Here is a 16,809-nt window from a genome sequence, read left to right as displayed (position 1 = left end):
AGAATTGGGGGAATTCAGTTGGTGCATCGACAGGACTGAACCATGTGACGTCACAGAGGGGAACCTGAAGCTGCTTCTGTTGAAGGTGTTGCAGCGATGCCGTCAGAGCCCGGCTTTCAGTACATTGACAGAGAGAAATGTGAGCAAAGTATTATTCCAATCTTTGGGCGGTTTCATTTCAAAACACAATATCAATTTGGAGATAATTAGTGCAACACAAACATTACAGTGAAGGGTGTTGACGTGCTGCCCAAATTACTGGAAGTAATGTCAATATTCCTGCTGCTTCCTGATCCCACGGGAAGTGTCCCTCAATTATAAATAATGGGTTTCTCTTAATCTCTCATCTCACAGATTCATTTGAGCACTGTGTTCAGTGCCAAGAGTCACCATCACTTCTCAAACAGAATGAAAGTTCCCTTAACCGCGTATCCATTTACTGAGTTACCACCAATTATACAGGCAGTAATGATTTACTATCCGATTATAGCATCCGTTGGAATCCCCGGTAAGTGATTATATTCCATTACTAAAGTCGTAAATCAGGGGTTAACTGTGTTCCTGCTCTTATCTCGGTCAATGTCCTTTTATACTGTTTTTTCCCCAAGTCAATTTAAAGGCAGAAATTCAGTGACTGTATTTCCCGCTCTCTCTCGTTCATTGACTGATCACTTGTTGAATTTTTAATGTTCTTTAAACCCCCATAAAAATTACAGCTTATTTTCTTCATTTAATGTCTTTCAACTTATTCCGTTTTAACTAAGAGTTTGTGATTCCATGGAATATTTTAATTCCATTGTTTCCATGCCCGACCAGATTTTCTCTCCTCCCCTTCTTTCCAGTACAATTCACAATTCACAATTCAAATCGCTTTATTGGCATGATAAGGTACATCTTATGTTGCCAAAGCATCAAAATACATTTATGGTTGAGCACATAAACGCAGTTCTATTCATACAGTGTATAAACAGGTATATCCCTGAGTGTATAAATATACATTCGCATTGTTTATATATATTCTTTTCTTAGTTTACTGGTTGTCCCTCTGTTCATGGCAAGCTGTAACATAGTGTGCCGCCAGTGCTACACAGCTTCTCTCCTCTCCCAGTAGGAATGGGAGTTTTTGGTTGTCATTCAGATTTCTGAAATCAGGGCATATTTGTGAGAATTTTTGGTAGAAATTCTCCCTGATGCCCTGATATATTCCGCAGGCTGTGAGGAAGTGCATCTCTGTCTCCACTACTCCCTGACTGCAGTGAGAGCATATCCTGTCTTCTCTTGGCAGCCTGGTCTGCCTGTGTCTGCCTTTTTCGATCGCTAGGCTATGTTCGCTAAGTCTGTACCTTGTCAAGGTTCTTCTCAGTTTGTTATCCATTACCATGGTCAGGTAATCAGCTATGTTGTATTTTCTGTTTAGGGCCAAGTAGCAATTGAGTTTGCTTTGGGTTTTTGTTGTTTCTGCCCAATATGTCAGGTATTTTTCCTTTTGCTTAGCGACGATTGTGTTGGGTCGAATTCTTGGTGTTACCCTGTCACTGTCCTGGGGCTGGTTATTGTTAGTATTGTTAGTAGTTACTTCACTGAGTCCCAGGACTAGTTGACTGAGGGTATTCTTCTTTATGGTCAGCTCTTGGCATTTCAGGGCGTCGTAGTGATAGCATTGGGGATTGCTCATTTGTAGGTGATTCCAAAATTTGGTGGCTCTTTTTTGGATAGTGATTATTAATGGATATTGGCCTAGTTCCGCCCTGCATGCATTGTTTACTGTTTTCCTTTGAGTCCGGAGGATACTTTTACAGAATTCTGCATGTAGGATCTCAATTGGGTGTTTGTCCCATTTTGCAAATTCTTGTTGTGTTAGCGGTCCCCATACCTCACTGCCATAGAGTGCAATTGGTTCAATTACTGATTTGAAAATTTTGAGCCAAATGCTAATTGGGATTTCTATTTGGATTGATTTTTTGATGGCATAGAAAGCCCTTCTTGCTTTCTCTTTCAGTTCATTCACAGCCAGTTTGAAGTTTCCCGTAGAACTCATTTTTAAGCCCAAGTATGTGTAGTTAGTGGTTTGTTCAATTTTGGTTGTTCCTACTGTGAAATTTATTTTGGGTCCCTGATGTTTGGATCTTTGCTGGAAAACAAGGACTTTGGTTTTTTGGGGATTTATTGTCAGGGCCCAAGTCTGGCAGTACGACTCCAGCAGGTCCAGGTTCTGCTGTAGCCCCTCTTTAGTTGGTGACAGCAGAACCAGGTCGTCTGCATAGAGGAGGAATTTAACCTTGGATTCATATAGGGTGAGGCCGGGTGCTGTAGATTGTTCAAGTAGTTTTGCCAATCCATTTATGTAAATATTAAAGAGTGTCGGTGAGATTGGCGAGCCCTGCGTCACCCCCCGCCCCTGTGGGAAGTATGTTGTTTGTTTGTCTCCAATTATAACTGCATATTTGTTGTTTGTATACATTGATTTAATTACATCATATGTTTTCCCTCCTACCCCGCTTTCGATAAGTTTCAGGAATAAACCGTCATGCCAGATGGAGTTGAAAGCCTTCTGGAAATCTACAAAGCATGCGTAGATTTTGCTTTTGTTATGGTGAACGTGTTTGTCAATTAGGGTCTGTAGGGTGAAGATATGATCGGATGTTCTATAGTTTGGCAGGAATCCAATTTGGCTTTTACTCAAGACATTGTGCTCCTCAAGGAAGTTTATAAGTCTTTTGTTTATGATGCTGCAGAATACCTTCCCCAGGTTACTGTTTACACAGATGCCTCGATAGTTGTTTGGGTCGATTTTGTCCCCACTTTTGTATATGGGCGTTATGAGTCCTTTGTTCCAGATATCAGGGAAATAACCGACACTCAGAACCAAGTTGAAGAGTTTTAGGATAGCCAGTTTCATTTTGTTGTCTGTGTATTTAATCATCTCGTTTAGTATGCCGTCTGTCCCGCAGGCTTTTCCTGGTCGCAGGTCCTTGAGTTTTTCAAGAAGTTCTTTTTCTGTTATTATGGCGTCTAGCGGGTTTTGGTTATCTTTTATGGCCATTTCTAGCTTTTCCAGTTTTTTGCATATTTGGTGTTGCTCTGGTCTTAGTGTGTTTTTCTGGTATAATTTTTCAAAGTGGTTTACCCATGTGTCCCCATTTTGAATGGCCAAATCGTCGTGTTGTTTTTTGTGTAGTGTTTTCAAGTTTTCCCAGAAACAATTGGAATCAATGGATTCCTCCATGGAGCTGAGTGTATTCTTAATATATTGCTCTTTTTTGGTTCTGAGTGTGTTTCTGTATTGTGTTAGTGTCTGACAATAAGTAAGGCGTAGTTCCTCGTTTTCTGGATGTCTGTGTTTTTGGTTTGATATTTTTCTAAGTTTTTTCCTCATGTTATGGCAATCTTGGTCAAACCATTTTTCATAGTTTTTTGTTTTGGGTTTGTTCTTGCGAGCTTTCAAGTTTGCATTTGTTGCCAAATTATCAAAAATATTGTTTAGTTTACTAACTGCCCGGTTTATGCCTTCTTTATTGTGAGTGTATATGTTATCCAGAAATGTGTCTAAGAGAGCTTGAGTTGATGCATTGCTAATTGTTTTCTGGTATTTTTCCGTGTCGTTTTTGGCCCATCTGTACGATTTTTTGGTGTTGTACAGTTTACTGGGTTGTGTTTCTATGTTGTTTGTTTCTGTCTTTTTGAGCAACATAGTAATTTGACTGTGATCTGACAGTGTTGTTTGTGGTTTGACTGTGAATGCTCTGAAAGAGGATGGGTCTAAGTCTGTAATCATATAGTCTACTGTGCTGCAGCCAAGAGGTGAGCAATAGGTCGATCTTCCTAGGAGTAGGAGGTCTCCTATGAACCTACCATTGACAATGTACAGACCCAGGTTTCGACAGAGCTGTAGTAGCTGTTTTCCATTGGTATTTGACTGCTTGTCGCAGTTATGCCTGTATGGAAGGGAAGGGATGTCAAATTGGTTATTCCTGAAAACGTAATTGTTTCCCTGATTATTGGTGAATTCTGGTTCTTCGCCCGTTCTTGAATTGAGGTCCCCACAGATCAACACGTTCCCCTGGGCCTGGTATTGGATAATTTCCCCCTCCATGTTGGAGAAGGTGTCCTCTTTAAAGTACGGGGAATTGATTGGAGGGATATAAAGTGCGCAAATGTAAACATCTTGGGTGTTTGAGATAATCTCCCTCTCAAGTTTGAGCCACATATGGTTTTCGCCCTTTTTTATAAATTTGATGTAATTCTTAAGTTCTGTTTTAAACCAGATCAGTATGCCTCCGGAGTCTCTGCCTTGGGTTACACTTGGTAATTTATTGGAGGGGACCACCAGCTCAGTGTACCCTTGGGGACAGCCAGTGTGTCCTTTTCCTTTATACCAAGTTTCCTGTAAAATGATAATATCTAGGTCTTTAGTTTCATCTATGAACTCTGGGGTCCTACTTTTCACTTCTCGCACTGAAGAGCGTAGACCTTGGATATTCCAGGTCGAAATATATAAGGATTTCATGTTAAGTTTGATCTTTTACTATGATAGGTTAAAGAGTGGTACGTGTTTGTCGTGTCTAAGTGTGGGGAAAAAAAAGATCACTTCAGTTGTCTATAAAAGTTAATATAATTTGGTTACAGTTCTTTCTATTAATTAGTCCTTGATCCATAAGGCGGAAGTAGATGCTGCTGCACATCTGCTTATTGTCTCTTAATGGATTGTTTCTGTCTGAGGTATTGTGTACGTCCTGTGCATCTCTCCCTCTGTCTGGCTGGGAGCAGTCCTATTCCCCTGTGGGACAGGAGTGGTGCAGGTCTGATATTGTTGTTTTGCATGGGGATCCTCTCTGGTCTCGGTTGGTGTGTTGGTGGTCCTTGTAGTGTTCCTGATATGTACCCCGCTGATCTCTGGTGGTCGGGGGGGGTCCTCTTGGAGTCTGGGTATGGACCCGGTTAAAAGCGACGTCCTTCAGGGCTTTAGCAAAGATCGATATTCTTTGCCTTTGGATGTGGACGTGGTAGTAAAGACATTCCTCATCGAGGGTGGGGTGTTGGGCCAGGTGTACGTTGTGGTTTGATTCGCAGTCTCTTGCTATGCTGGCATTTATCTCATGAATTGTGTTGTTGTTGAAGTCTGTTCTCGGCAATATTGTGGAAACAGTGATTCTAGTGTTTGGAAATGTACTGCTTGCCTTCCTAATCATTGCTCTGAGCGATGTTGCTACTTCTTTCTGTTGGGTCTTTAGGTCATTTGTGCCCGTGTGTATTATTATGTGTTGGGGGGAGCCTAATCTGGCTTTGGTCAGCCATCCCATGGCTCTGTTTGTTGTTGGGCACCAGATCTTTTCTACTTTACTTCTAGGGAATAGCTTTTTCTCCCATAGAAATTTCCCATTTGAGTCTATGAGTATTACGATGTCAGCCTTGTTTGTGTTTACTGTCTGGTGGCTTTCGCTTGGACTCATAGTGTGTGTGCTGGGCTGGGGTGTCTGGTGTGTGCGTACCTCTTGTGAGTGGCTCGCTTGTGGTTCCACGGTGGTGGAGGAAGATTGCGAATCAGTATGCTGGTCGGTCTGTGTGGCACCCCTTGTATTGTGTGTCTGTTGCTTTTGTTCCGTGTGGGAGTGCAGCCGTTCCGTCCAGCTCTGTCTTGTCTTATCTCTAGCCTCTGGTTGCTGGTCTAATGGTGTTATCTCTCCTCTATGGCTCTCTTCTTTTTCCTGCAGCTCTTTCACCTGATTCCTAAGTAGGTAACGCTCGGTAATATCTGACAAGGACTATATTTTACTGAACATTCATTGTGTTGTCAAATGCTCCAGTTTCTCCCCCTCTGACTCCTGCTGGGGACTGATCGACTGACGGCCGCTCCTGGACATATACCTGGGAATTCGGACAGTCAGGATTGGGATTTGTTCACTCCCCTCAATCAGAATCTTCCCGCTATTCTTAGTCTGTTTCCAGAAAAGTGCTGGATATTGTTCCTGCTGATCACAATCCATGCCGAGGGTGAGTTTCTGCTCCATGCAGGGACACAGACTCTCCCCCTGGTCTTCTCCCCTGACCGATCACCAGCCTGTTCTCAGACTCCTCTTCACCCACCGGGCGGGCATTGTGCTGCCTTCAGCCGGTGGACAACATCCCTCCTGCAGCTAAGACCGGAAATCCAATGCAGTGAGAGAACAATTGAAACACAGCAGCGGCGCTCTGTGAAACACTCCTGGGCTGTCCCCATTTGAAAAATCCGTTTCAACTTCCATCACCCGCATTTTACCCACAGCACCGATCAGAAGCCGGGTTCTGCTCCCTTTATACTAACCGGACACTTTTATTGTTCAGATCATACACTTGCATGTTGATATAACACCAGCTGAACTCTCAGCAAGCCTGTCCGCCCAGTCAAACCGCTGCTCGATATCAAGTCATACTTAATTCCCTTCTGATCCTTACAGTTAGAAGATATTTGTAAACAGATTTAACCAGCCTGTCCCGATATCCCTTCATCTCCTCTTCCTCCATCAACCTATCCACTCTAATCTGAAACTGAGCATAGCTTCTGCCTCAACCACTAACCATGGAACTGAATTCCACCGACTCCCTACTCTCTTTGTAAAGAAATTTCTCCCGCTCTCTTTTCCAATGTTCCGAATGTCTTCTATTCAATCTTGTATCTATGATGCATGATTCTTGACCCCATCATTTACTGGAACTAATCTGCTTCTATCTACCTTCTCCCTTCCTTTCATCATTTTAAACACTTTTAACATATCGCCCCTTGTAATGTGTGTCTATGTTATATTCCTCTAGCTCAGATTCATAGTTTAGTGTGACAGAGCCCGAAGTATGAAACCGGTGTATTTTATCTCTTACATTACAAGGAATCAAAACTTCACCCCTTCAGCTGGGAAACTGAAATCTCACATTGAGTGGAATGAGTTCCCAATACCTGCTGCTACTAAAACTTCCAGGTATCTTTTTGAACAAATGTGATCAGCATCAAACTCCAATATTTTTGCTATTGGTTTTAAGACTCTGCCAAGTCTGTTTAAAGATGTTACTCAGTAAGGACAGCGTGAAGTGAGTTGGCTCACTGTCCCAGTGACTCTCACCAATCTCCAGGACAATGCAGCCTAATGCTCCCACTGAAAGCTTCGCTCCTGTATTAATAAGGGTTTCTCTGAATATTACAGCTCACAGAGTCAGTTGTGGCTCGGTGTCCTGCACCAAGAGTCCCCATCATTTCTCAGAGATAAATAAAGTTGAATGTATTGTATATCTGTTTGCCATGTTCCCGTTCTACAAGCGGTGTTTGTTGTTCCCACTAACTGTTTCTGAACTTACTGACTTTGTGAACCATGATTGAAGTGCGTCACTGGTCTTTCTACGTGTCCAATATTGTTTCTGTTCTTCTGAAGCATTTGTTTTGCTCATTCCAAATCACAGACAAAATTTAATTGAATATCACGTCCTCCCTGTCCGCCATCTTCCTTGAGTGATATGTTCATTGAGATCATAATGCACTTGTAATGTCCAGCAAAATCTCCAATTGTTATCATTCACTGTCCTGTCAGCGGGGATAATTTTAACTGTAAATATCGTCAGCACACGATGCAATGGAATGTTGGTTCCCATATTTTCAAATTGCATTACAGTGTCAGTTATTTCCCTGCTTAAGATAAGGTTTCGCACAGAGACCATGAAAAAAAGTGAGATCACACAAAATTGGAGGTAACCTTGTGAGACGGGTCGGTAGTTGTTTGCGAGGAAGGAGACATAAAGTGGGGATAAATGTTGATGGGTTTGTGTCTTTTTATCACAAGGGTGTTGAAATTCGAAAGTGAGCAAGTGATGCTTCAGTTAAATCGAACCTTGGTCAGACCCCATCTGGAGCACGAGGTTCAGTTTTGGGCACCGCACTGCCGGAAACATGTATTCGTCTTGGAGGGAGTTCAGCGCAGGTTCACCAGATTACACCGGGGCTTAAAGGGTTAAATTGTGAGGACAGGTTGCAGAAACTCAGTTTGTATTCCTTGTGTTTAGAATGTTGAGGGGTGTTATGATCGAGTTATTTAAAATGATAAAGAGATTCGATAACGTAGATGCAGAGAAACTGTTTCCTGTTGTGGAGATTGGAGAACGAGGGGACATGATCTTAAAATGAGAGCTATGCCATCTAGGAGGAAAATCAGGAAACACTTTCTCACACAAAGGGCAGTGGAGATCTGGAACTCGTTTTCCCAAAAGTCTGTCAATGCTTGTTCAATTGAATTGTTCAAGACTGTGATGGATATAATTTTTATGGTATGGGTATCAAGGGATATGGAACCAAGACGGGTAAATGGAGTTAAGGTGCAGATCAGCCAGGGTCTAATGGAATTTTGGAAACGGCTTGTGGGGCTGAATGACCTCCTCCTGTGTTCCTGCGTTGCAGTGTTTCTCTGTGTCAAGCAGTACGAGTCATCATCATTTCTGCAATGGGAGTTCCATTAATCGTGTGTCCATTTTCAGTGTAACTGGTATAAGTGATTTCTGCCGTTATCCTTGCAGCCCGTGGAGTTCCAGTGAGCCATTGTAACCGGTTATTGATTGTATAAGTCCGTGTCCCTTTGTATTACTGCTCTCCTTCCGGGTCTGGTCAGTTGCTGCGTTTGTCCGGAGGTGATTATTTTACAGATTACGGGTCAGTTTCAGAAATTCTGGGAATATCACGCCCTAACTGTCCTCCCTCTTCCTTTTGCGATATGCTTATTGATATTATAATGTTCCGTGCTTTAATGTTTATATTCGGGACATGGCATGATCAGTGAGCTCGGAGACTGAAGGAATGGAGAGCTGGGGAAATAGCAACATTACAGCACAGCAGTAAAGATATTTTTATTTTTAACTGGCAACACTGGATTCTCTGAGTGGCAGATATTCTTTTCTTCGCATCTCGTCATTGCACTTGGAAATAGAAACAAGTGTCATTGATGGCAGTCATTGTGTTACCAGATCATTCGTTATTTAAGTGCCACCACTCTTTAAAGTGTGACTCCTAGTAAGGCGGGACTATAACTAATAAGTCCTTGAAACACTGATCCAATTGTTGAATCAATTAATGGTTTAGTGAATGATAAATATGACGAATAATTTTAGCAATTTTATATAAAGCTGCATATTTTTGATAAATAAATTACTGACCGATTTGACTCAGTACAGAATATTGGCAACATTGGGAAAAATTATCCCCTCACATTTGTTGTACAGTAACTGGGTCCAAATCTTGGAAGTGCCACCCTAACAGCCCTGTGGAAGCAGCTTCAACACACGGACTGCAGCGGTTCAAGCAGAAGGTCCACCTCCACCTGCTCATGGTCATTGGACAGCACCTCACATCTCTGATCTTTGATTCGGGGGCATTTTAGCCTTATGTTGGCAGTACATTTACACTATATTTCTGTTTCCATGGAGATCCCCCCAGTTACTTAACTATTTTAAACGTATACACTCATAAAATCATGTCATATAATTTTCGCCTGAGATTTTCTTGTCTAAAGTCGGTTTTACAGGAATACAGTGAATTATTTCTATTTCACCTACCTTATCTTGCTCAGGTTGTACCTTCTGCACAGAGTTGTCTCTGGTATATATGGATTCCCCTTCCTCTCTCTCGTTCTCTCTCTCTCTCTCTCTCTCTCTCTCCCCCGCTCTCTTTCTCACTCTTATTATGTACCAATTAATCAATGATGTTCCTTACCCATATCAAGCTGATAACCGATTACATGACACATTGTCCTACAACTGAATATTATGGGGTATTTGCCATTTCGTAAGGACAGGCAGAAAAGAAAAGGAGGTGATGTAGCTCTGTTAATACGGGATGAGATCCGTACATTTATGAGAATTGATATTGGCTTCGAAGATCAAGACATATAATCAGTTTGGGTGGCTATAAGAAATAATAAGGGTAAGAAGTCACTGGTGAGAGTGGTCTACAGGCCCACAAACAGTACCCACACTGTAGGACAGAGTATAAATCAATAAATAATAGAGGCTTGTAAGAAAGGTACGGCTATAATCATGGGAGATTTTAATCTGCATATTGATTGGACAAAGCAAATTGGCAAAGGTAGACTTGAGCAAGAGTTCTTAGAGTGTATGCGGGATGGTTTCTTGGAACAATACGTTGTGAAACCAACCAGGGGGCAGACTATTTTAGATCTGATAATGTGTAACGAGGCTGGATTAATTAATCACTTTGAAGTGGAGAATCCTACTGGGAAGAGTGATCATAGCATGGTAGAATTTCAAATTCAGTTTATGCCTGAGAAAGCTAGGTCCCAAACAAGTGTCCTGAACTTAAATGAAGGTAATTACAAAGGTATGAAGGCAGACTTAGTTAAAGTGGACTAGGAAAATATATTCCAGGGAAAGATTGTAGAAAAGCAGTGGCAAACATTTAAGGAGATATTTCATAACTCTCAGCAAAGATATATTCCAATGAGAAAGAAAAACTCTGAGAAGGTTGAACTATCCATGGCTGACTAAGGAAGTTAAGGATAGTATCAAATTGAAAACAAAGGCATATAATGTTGCAAAGTATAGTGGGAGGCCAGCAGATTGGGAAATATTTAAAAACCAGCAAAGAACGATAAAAAAATGATAGAGAGAGAAAAAATTGCTTATGAGAGTAAGCTAGCAAGACATATAAAACAGACAGTAAGAGCTTCTACATGTCTATAAAAAGGAAGAGAGTAGCTAAAGTAAATGTTGCTCCCCTAGTAGATGAGTGTGGGAAATTAATAATGGGAAACAGGGAAATGGCAGAGACTTTGAACAAATATTTTGTATCGCTCTTCACGGTAGAAGACACTAAAAGCATCTCAATAATGGATAATCAAGGGGCTATTGGGGTGGGGTGGAACTAAAAACAATCACTATCACTAGAGAAAAAGTACTAGGCAAACTAATGGAGCTAAAGGTGGACAAGTTCCCTGGACACGATGGCTTGCATTCTAGGGTCATAAAAGATGTGGCTGCAGAGATAGTGGATGCATTGGTTGTAATCTACCAAAATTCCCTGGATTCTGGAGAGGTCCCAGCGGACTGGAACACCGCAAATGTAACGCTCTTATTTAAGAAAGGAGGGATAAAGGAAGCAGACAAATATAGACCAGTTAGCCTACCATCTTACCTTGGGAAAGTGCTGGAGTCCCTCATAAAGGAAGTGATAGCAGGACATTCAGAAAATCATAATATAGTCAACCAGAGTCAGCATGGTTTTATGAAAGGGAAATAACGTTTGACAAATTTGCTGGATTTCTTTGAGGATGTAACGAGCAGTGTGGATAAAGGGAAACCAGTTGATGACGTGTATTTGGATTTCCAGAAGGCATTCGATAAGGTGCCATATAAAAGGTTACTGCACAAGGTAAGAGTTCACTGGGTTGTGGGTAATATATTAGCATGGATAGAGGATTGTGCTAACTAATGGAAACCAGAGAGTCGGGATAAATGGGTCATTTTCAGGTAGGCAAAATGTAACTACTGGGGTGCTGCAGGGATCAGTGCTGGGGCCTCAACTATTTGCAATCTATATTAATGACTTGGAAGAAGGGACTGAGTGTAATGTAGCCAAATTTTCTGAAGATACAAAGATAGCTGGGAAATCAAATTGTGTGGAGGACACAAATAATCTCCAAAGAGATAGGATAAGTGTGTAGGCAAAAATCTGGCAGATGGGGTATATTGTGGGAAAATGCGAGGTTATCCACTTTGGTACGAAAATGAAGTAAGAAAATGATTATTTAAATGGGGAGAGATTACAAAATGCTGAGGTATAGATGGATCTGGGGGTCCTTGTACATGAATCACAAAGAGTTAGCATGCAGGTACAGCAAGTAATTAGGAAGGCAAATGGAATGTTGGCCTTTAATGCAAAGTGAATAGAGTATAAAGTAGAGAAGTTCTGTTACAGTTGTACAGGGCGTTGCTGAGACCACACCTGGAGTACTGTGTACAGTTTTGGTCTCCTTATTTAAAAAAAGGCTATACTTGCATTGGAGGCAGTTCAGAGAAGGTTCACAAGGTTTACTCCAGAGATGAAGGGGTTGTCTTATGAATAAAGGATGAACAGGTTGGGCCTATACTCATTGGAGTTTAGAAGAAAGAGAGGGGATCTTATTAAAACATATAATATTCTGAAGGGGCTTGACAGAGCAGATGCAGAGAGGATGTGTCCCCTCGTGGGTGAATCTAGAATGCGGGGGCATAATTTCAGAATAAGGGGGCACCCATTTAAAATGGAAAAGATGAGGAATTTCTTCTCTGAATGTCGTGAATCTTTGTAATTCTCTTCCCCAGGGAGCTGTGGCGGCTGGGTCATTGAATATATTTAAGGTGGAGATAGAAAGATTTTTGAATGTTAAGGGAGTGAAGGGTTATGAGGAACAGGCAGGGAAATGGAGTTGAGGCCAAGATCAGATCAGCCATGATGTTATTGAATGGCGGGGCAGGCTCGCGGGGCTAAATGACCTACTCCTGCTCCTATGTCTTATGTATGTTCTTACCCATATCAAGCTGATAACCGATTATATGACACACTGTCCTACAATAAACCCATGCCGCTCCTTTCCATGTCAAGCTGACAACCTGCCATACAACACATTATCCTGAGTCAAACACTTCTGAATAGCTCTGGTTATGTTGACTGTTTATTCCGAATGTTCAGTTGTATATAATGTCCCATATCCCCATGGATGTAATTTTGGACACTCTACCACAACAGGGAGACAGATTCTCAATATTTCTCACGTGCCGGATTAATATTACAGATGCATTCATCCAATTCAGAGGTAGGACCTTTCCAGTCAGTCTCTCTGTAGCCGAATCCCGGCAGGTACTTTGTTGTTCTGGGTTAGACTGCAGCCGCTGTTGTCACTTGCACTGATCATTGTTGCGAGCTCGGAATCGCTGCCATCACCTCCCTCTGAAGTTTCATCCATTATCAGAGGTGACAAAAGCGAGGTCGGTGGTGTGCTGCATCTTACATCGTGTACTTTGCAAGGTTCAATTAGTCCTGGGATCACAGAACAAGTTCGGGTTGTTTGTTGCTGCTCACATCTGACCTTCTCCCCCTTGTGGTCATTGTTGGATTTTGCCCAGATGATGTTGAACTGTTCAAGGCACCGATGTCAAGACCTGGGATTTCCAGCGAGGGAATGTCGGTTGATCAGGTGGACTGTCCATCTAGTGGTTTGTAAAGAGAAACTGGTCGAGTTCAACCACAAGTCACTTTGTAACATGAAGTTTGACATTTGTTTTATCAACAGTTTTTAGTCATGACCCCCAGTCTGAGAATACAACCTGAAAAATCCGAGCCTGTTCTGACCCCCGCCTGGTATCTGCTCTCCTCTCCTGCTCACAGATCCAAACCCCGCCGTTTGATCTCACCCTCGGTGCTCCCCATTTAGCAGTCACTGCATTTTGGGCCGGCTTCATTCTCACTGCTCCTCACCCATCATTTATCTCCCAATTTATAACTGACCATTCAGTACTTATTTTCAATCACTTTTCTTTGGTTTTCTTTTCATTCATTCTTCCGTCACTGAACTGCTACTTCTTGCTATTAATTATAACTCATTATCTCGCTGTCCATTTGCTCGTACAATTAAAGGGCCGGTAATTTATTCAGAACTCACCGGGATTCCCTGCACTTCTGATGAAGCTCTGATGGTGGAAGCGGAGCAGCTCTGAGGAAATTCCAAGATAATCCATTTTGTTCATGTTTTACTCTTTGCTGGAGATGTTTATTTTCACTTATTTACTCCAAACTCTCATATACTGAACATTGCAATTTTATGTTAAAATCGTTTCCAACTACACAATTGTAGCAGCGGTAAAGAGTTCAATTCCCGCCCCCAGATTCTGCAGTAAAGTACATTTCACACCAAATACTGTGAAACCGACTCCCTTGCTGTAACCTGAAGGCTCATTCCTTGTTTCTGTTTGTTTCCCATTTACAGCGAACGTGGTGACGATTGTGATCCTGTCCCGGGGAAAGTGCGGTCTCTCCAGGTGTATCACCCGCTATCTGGTGGCCATGGCGGCGGCAGATCTACTGGTCATTATCACTGATGTGATACTAGTTCGGATTAATGATTATTATTTCCCGACTAACTTCCTGTTCCTCACACCTGTGTGTTCTTTCCACATCGCCCTGGTCCGTGCAGTCACAGATATTTCTGTCTGGTTAACAGTCGCTTTCACTTTTGATCGTTTTATTATCATTTGTTGCCAGAGGCTGAGGACTAAATATTGCACCGAGAAAACTGCAGCCGCGCTTATAGGAACCGTGTGTCTGCTGTTCTGTTTGAAAAATATTCCGTGGTACTTTACATTTGAACCCTTCTTTACAATCGACGATGTATCCTGGGGCTGTAGGTCAAAACTGGAGTATTACACTGTAACTGCGTGGGTAGCATTTAGCTGGATTCACCGCTGTTTCAACCCACTGCTCCCAATATTCCTGATGATGCTGCTCAATGCTCTGACCGTAGGACACATTTTGGCGGCCATTAGAGTCCGCAGGAGGCTGAGGAGGAGCAAGAATGATGCGAATCACAATGATCCGGAGATGGAGAACCGAAGGAAATCCATTATCTTACTCTTCGCCATATCCGTCAACTTCCTGCTGCTCTGGATGACGTATGTGATAGTTTTCTTATTAATGCGAATTACAAACCGTTATTATTCAACAGGTTTCAATGACCCGATGCTTATCGCAGATCAAACCAGCTATATGCTCCTGCTATTGAGCTGCTGCACAAACACGTGTATTTATGCTGTGACCCAGACTAACTTCAGAGAGGAGCTGAAGATCGGGCTTAAATATCCAGTGAGAATAATATTTAAATTAGTTAAGCAAAGAAAAGAGTGGAGGGATTCCCAGCATTAGATCTGCATTGCATCTCATATCCCATCCTGTGTTCTTGCCATCTTTTACCTGAACCCCAACAGGCTCCATCTCTGCCTCAGGCTTCTCCAGATATAACACCTGCGTTTTCCTATGTAAGAGTCAGTGAGCAAGGTGGAAGAGTTAGCATTATGTGGATGGTTAGGTTATAATAGTGGTAGGGGTTTAATTGGATTAAATCAAACTCTGGACACACAGGGACACAAGACCCAGCATTGAGGTTTAGGCTGATGTGAGAATGGGATGTTAATTGCTGGATGAACGGCAGAACCCGTGGGTTACACCAGTTGAGTGTGAAAGGAGAATAAGCCTGTCTGTAATTAACATCTAATTAATATAAGGACATGAACGATAACTGTGGTGGTTCATGAGCGTAGAATGCCTGAAGAACAATAAACAGATCAGTAAACCAATTAGCTTGTGTTGTCTTTGGACTTTTATTTTCTTTAGTTCGTGAACTGCTTCTCCATCATCCCCGGGACTTTGGACTTTATTGGAATTTAAGTGATGTTGTTTCCTGTAGCGAGTCTCCTGGACTTGTGCCGATGAACAGTGGTGAACTCCATTCCCAGCCACTGACTCCATCCCTCTCCCTAACATCTGTCTGAGGCTGACCCACACTGTTCACAACCTTGGGTCATAATTCACACTGGAATGAGCTTCAGCATAATGAAGACCGCCTATTTCCACCTCAGTAACATCGCCCGTCTCCGCCTTTGCCTCAGCTCATCCACTGCTGAAACGCTCATCCATTCCTTTGTAATCTGTAGACTGACTATTCCAACGCACACCTCGCTGGCCTCCCTCATTCTACCCGACGTAAATTTGAGGTTATCTAAAACTCGGCTGCCCGTGTCCTACCTCTCACCAAGTCCCGTTCACCCATCACCCCTGTGCTCGTTAACCTACATTGGCTCCCGGTTAAAGCCTCGATTTCAAAATTCTCATCATTGCTTTCAAATCCCACCATGGCCTCGCCCCTCCCTAGCTCTATAATCTCCTGCAGCCCCACAACCCCCGAGATATCTGTGCTCCTCTAATTCTGCCCTCTTGAGCATTCCTGATTATAATCGTTCAACCTTTGGTAGCCGTGCCTTCGGTTGCCTAGTCGCTGAGCTCTGGAATTCCTTCCTAAACCTCTCCGCTTCTCTACCTCTCTTTCTTCCTTTAAAACGCTCCTTAATACCTAGCTCTTGGACCAATCTTTTGGTCATTTGTCTTAGTTTCTCCTTGAGCGGCTCGCTGTCATTTATTTTCACCTTATAATACACCTGTGCCTTGGGATGTTTTACTACTTTAAAGGCGCTATATAAATTAAAGTTTTTGTTATTGTTGTTGCTTCCAGCTTCGAGCCCCCTGGCCTAGTGTCTATGAACGGTGGTGTTTCCAATAGTGAGTCCCCTGTCCCCGTGTATATGAAAAGTGGTGTTTCCAGTAGTGAGTCCCCTGTCCCGGTGTCTATGGACAGTGATGTTACCAGTAGTGAGTCCCCTGTCGTGGAGCCTATGAACAGTGGTGTTTCCAGCAGTGAGTCCCCTGTCCCGGTGTCTATGAAAAGTGGTGTTTCCAGTAGTGAGTCCCCTGTCCCGGTGTCTATGGACAGTGATGTTACCAGTAGTGAGTCCCCTGTCGTGGTGTCTATGAACAGTGGTGTTTCCAGCAGTGAGTCACCTGTCCCGGTGTCTGTGAACAGTGGTGTTTCCAGTAGTGAGTCCCCTGTCCCGGTGTCTATGAACAGTGGTGTTTCCAGTAGTGAGTCCCCTGTCCCGGTGTCTATGAACAGTGGTGTCTCCAGTAGTGAGTCCCCTGTCCCGGTGTTTATGAACAGTCATGTTTCCAGTAGTGAGTCCACTGTCCCGGTGTCTATGGACAGT

General features: G+C 42.7%; 1 protein-coding gene across 1 annotated transcript; it reads left to right on the top strand.

The window, feature by feature from the left end:
* The first annotated feature begins 408 nt into the window (after nt 1-408).
* LOC147093345 (putative G protein-coupled receptor 139) lies at nt 409-15,392 on the top strand. The gene is made up of 3 exons (XM_085974191.1): nt 409-508; nt 13,986-14,667; nt 15,386-15,392. Exons 1-3 carry the CDS (start codon nt 409-411, stop codon nt 15,390-15,392), a joined length of 789 nt encoding a protein of 262 aa, XP_085830317.1.
* The last annotated feature ends 1,417 nt before the right edge of the window (nt 15,393-16,809 follow it).

This window comes from Somniosus microcephalus, unplaced genomic scaffold (assembly GCF_052327205.1).
Source record: "Somniosus microcephalus isolate GS21.2 unplaced genomic scaffold, FLI_Smic_1.0 unresolved_chr1, whole genome shotgun sequence".
NCBI lineage: Eukaryota > Metazoa > Chordata > Chondrichthyes > Squaliformes > Somniosidae > Somniosus > Somniosus microcephalus.
The sequence above is the reverse complement of the archived record's forward strand: the minus strand, read 5'-3'. Positions and strand labels throughout refer to the sequence as shown.

What these genes read in the sequence shown, in the direction of transcription:
- LOC147093345 (XM_085974191.1), top strand. Translation starts at nt 409, where the DNA reads ATGAAAGTTCCCTTAACCGCGTATCCATTTACTGAGTTACCACCAATT. An exon ending in AGCATCCGTTGGAATCCCCG is followed by an intron (nt 509 to 13,985) that starts GTAAGTGATTAT and finishes TCCCATTTACAG; the next exon opens with CGAACGTGGTGACGATTGTG.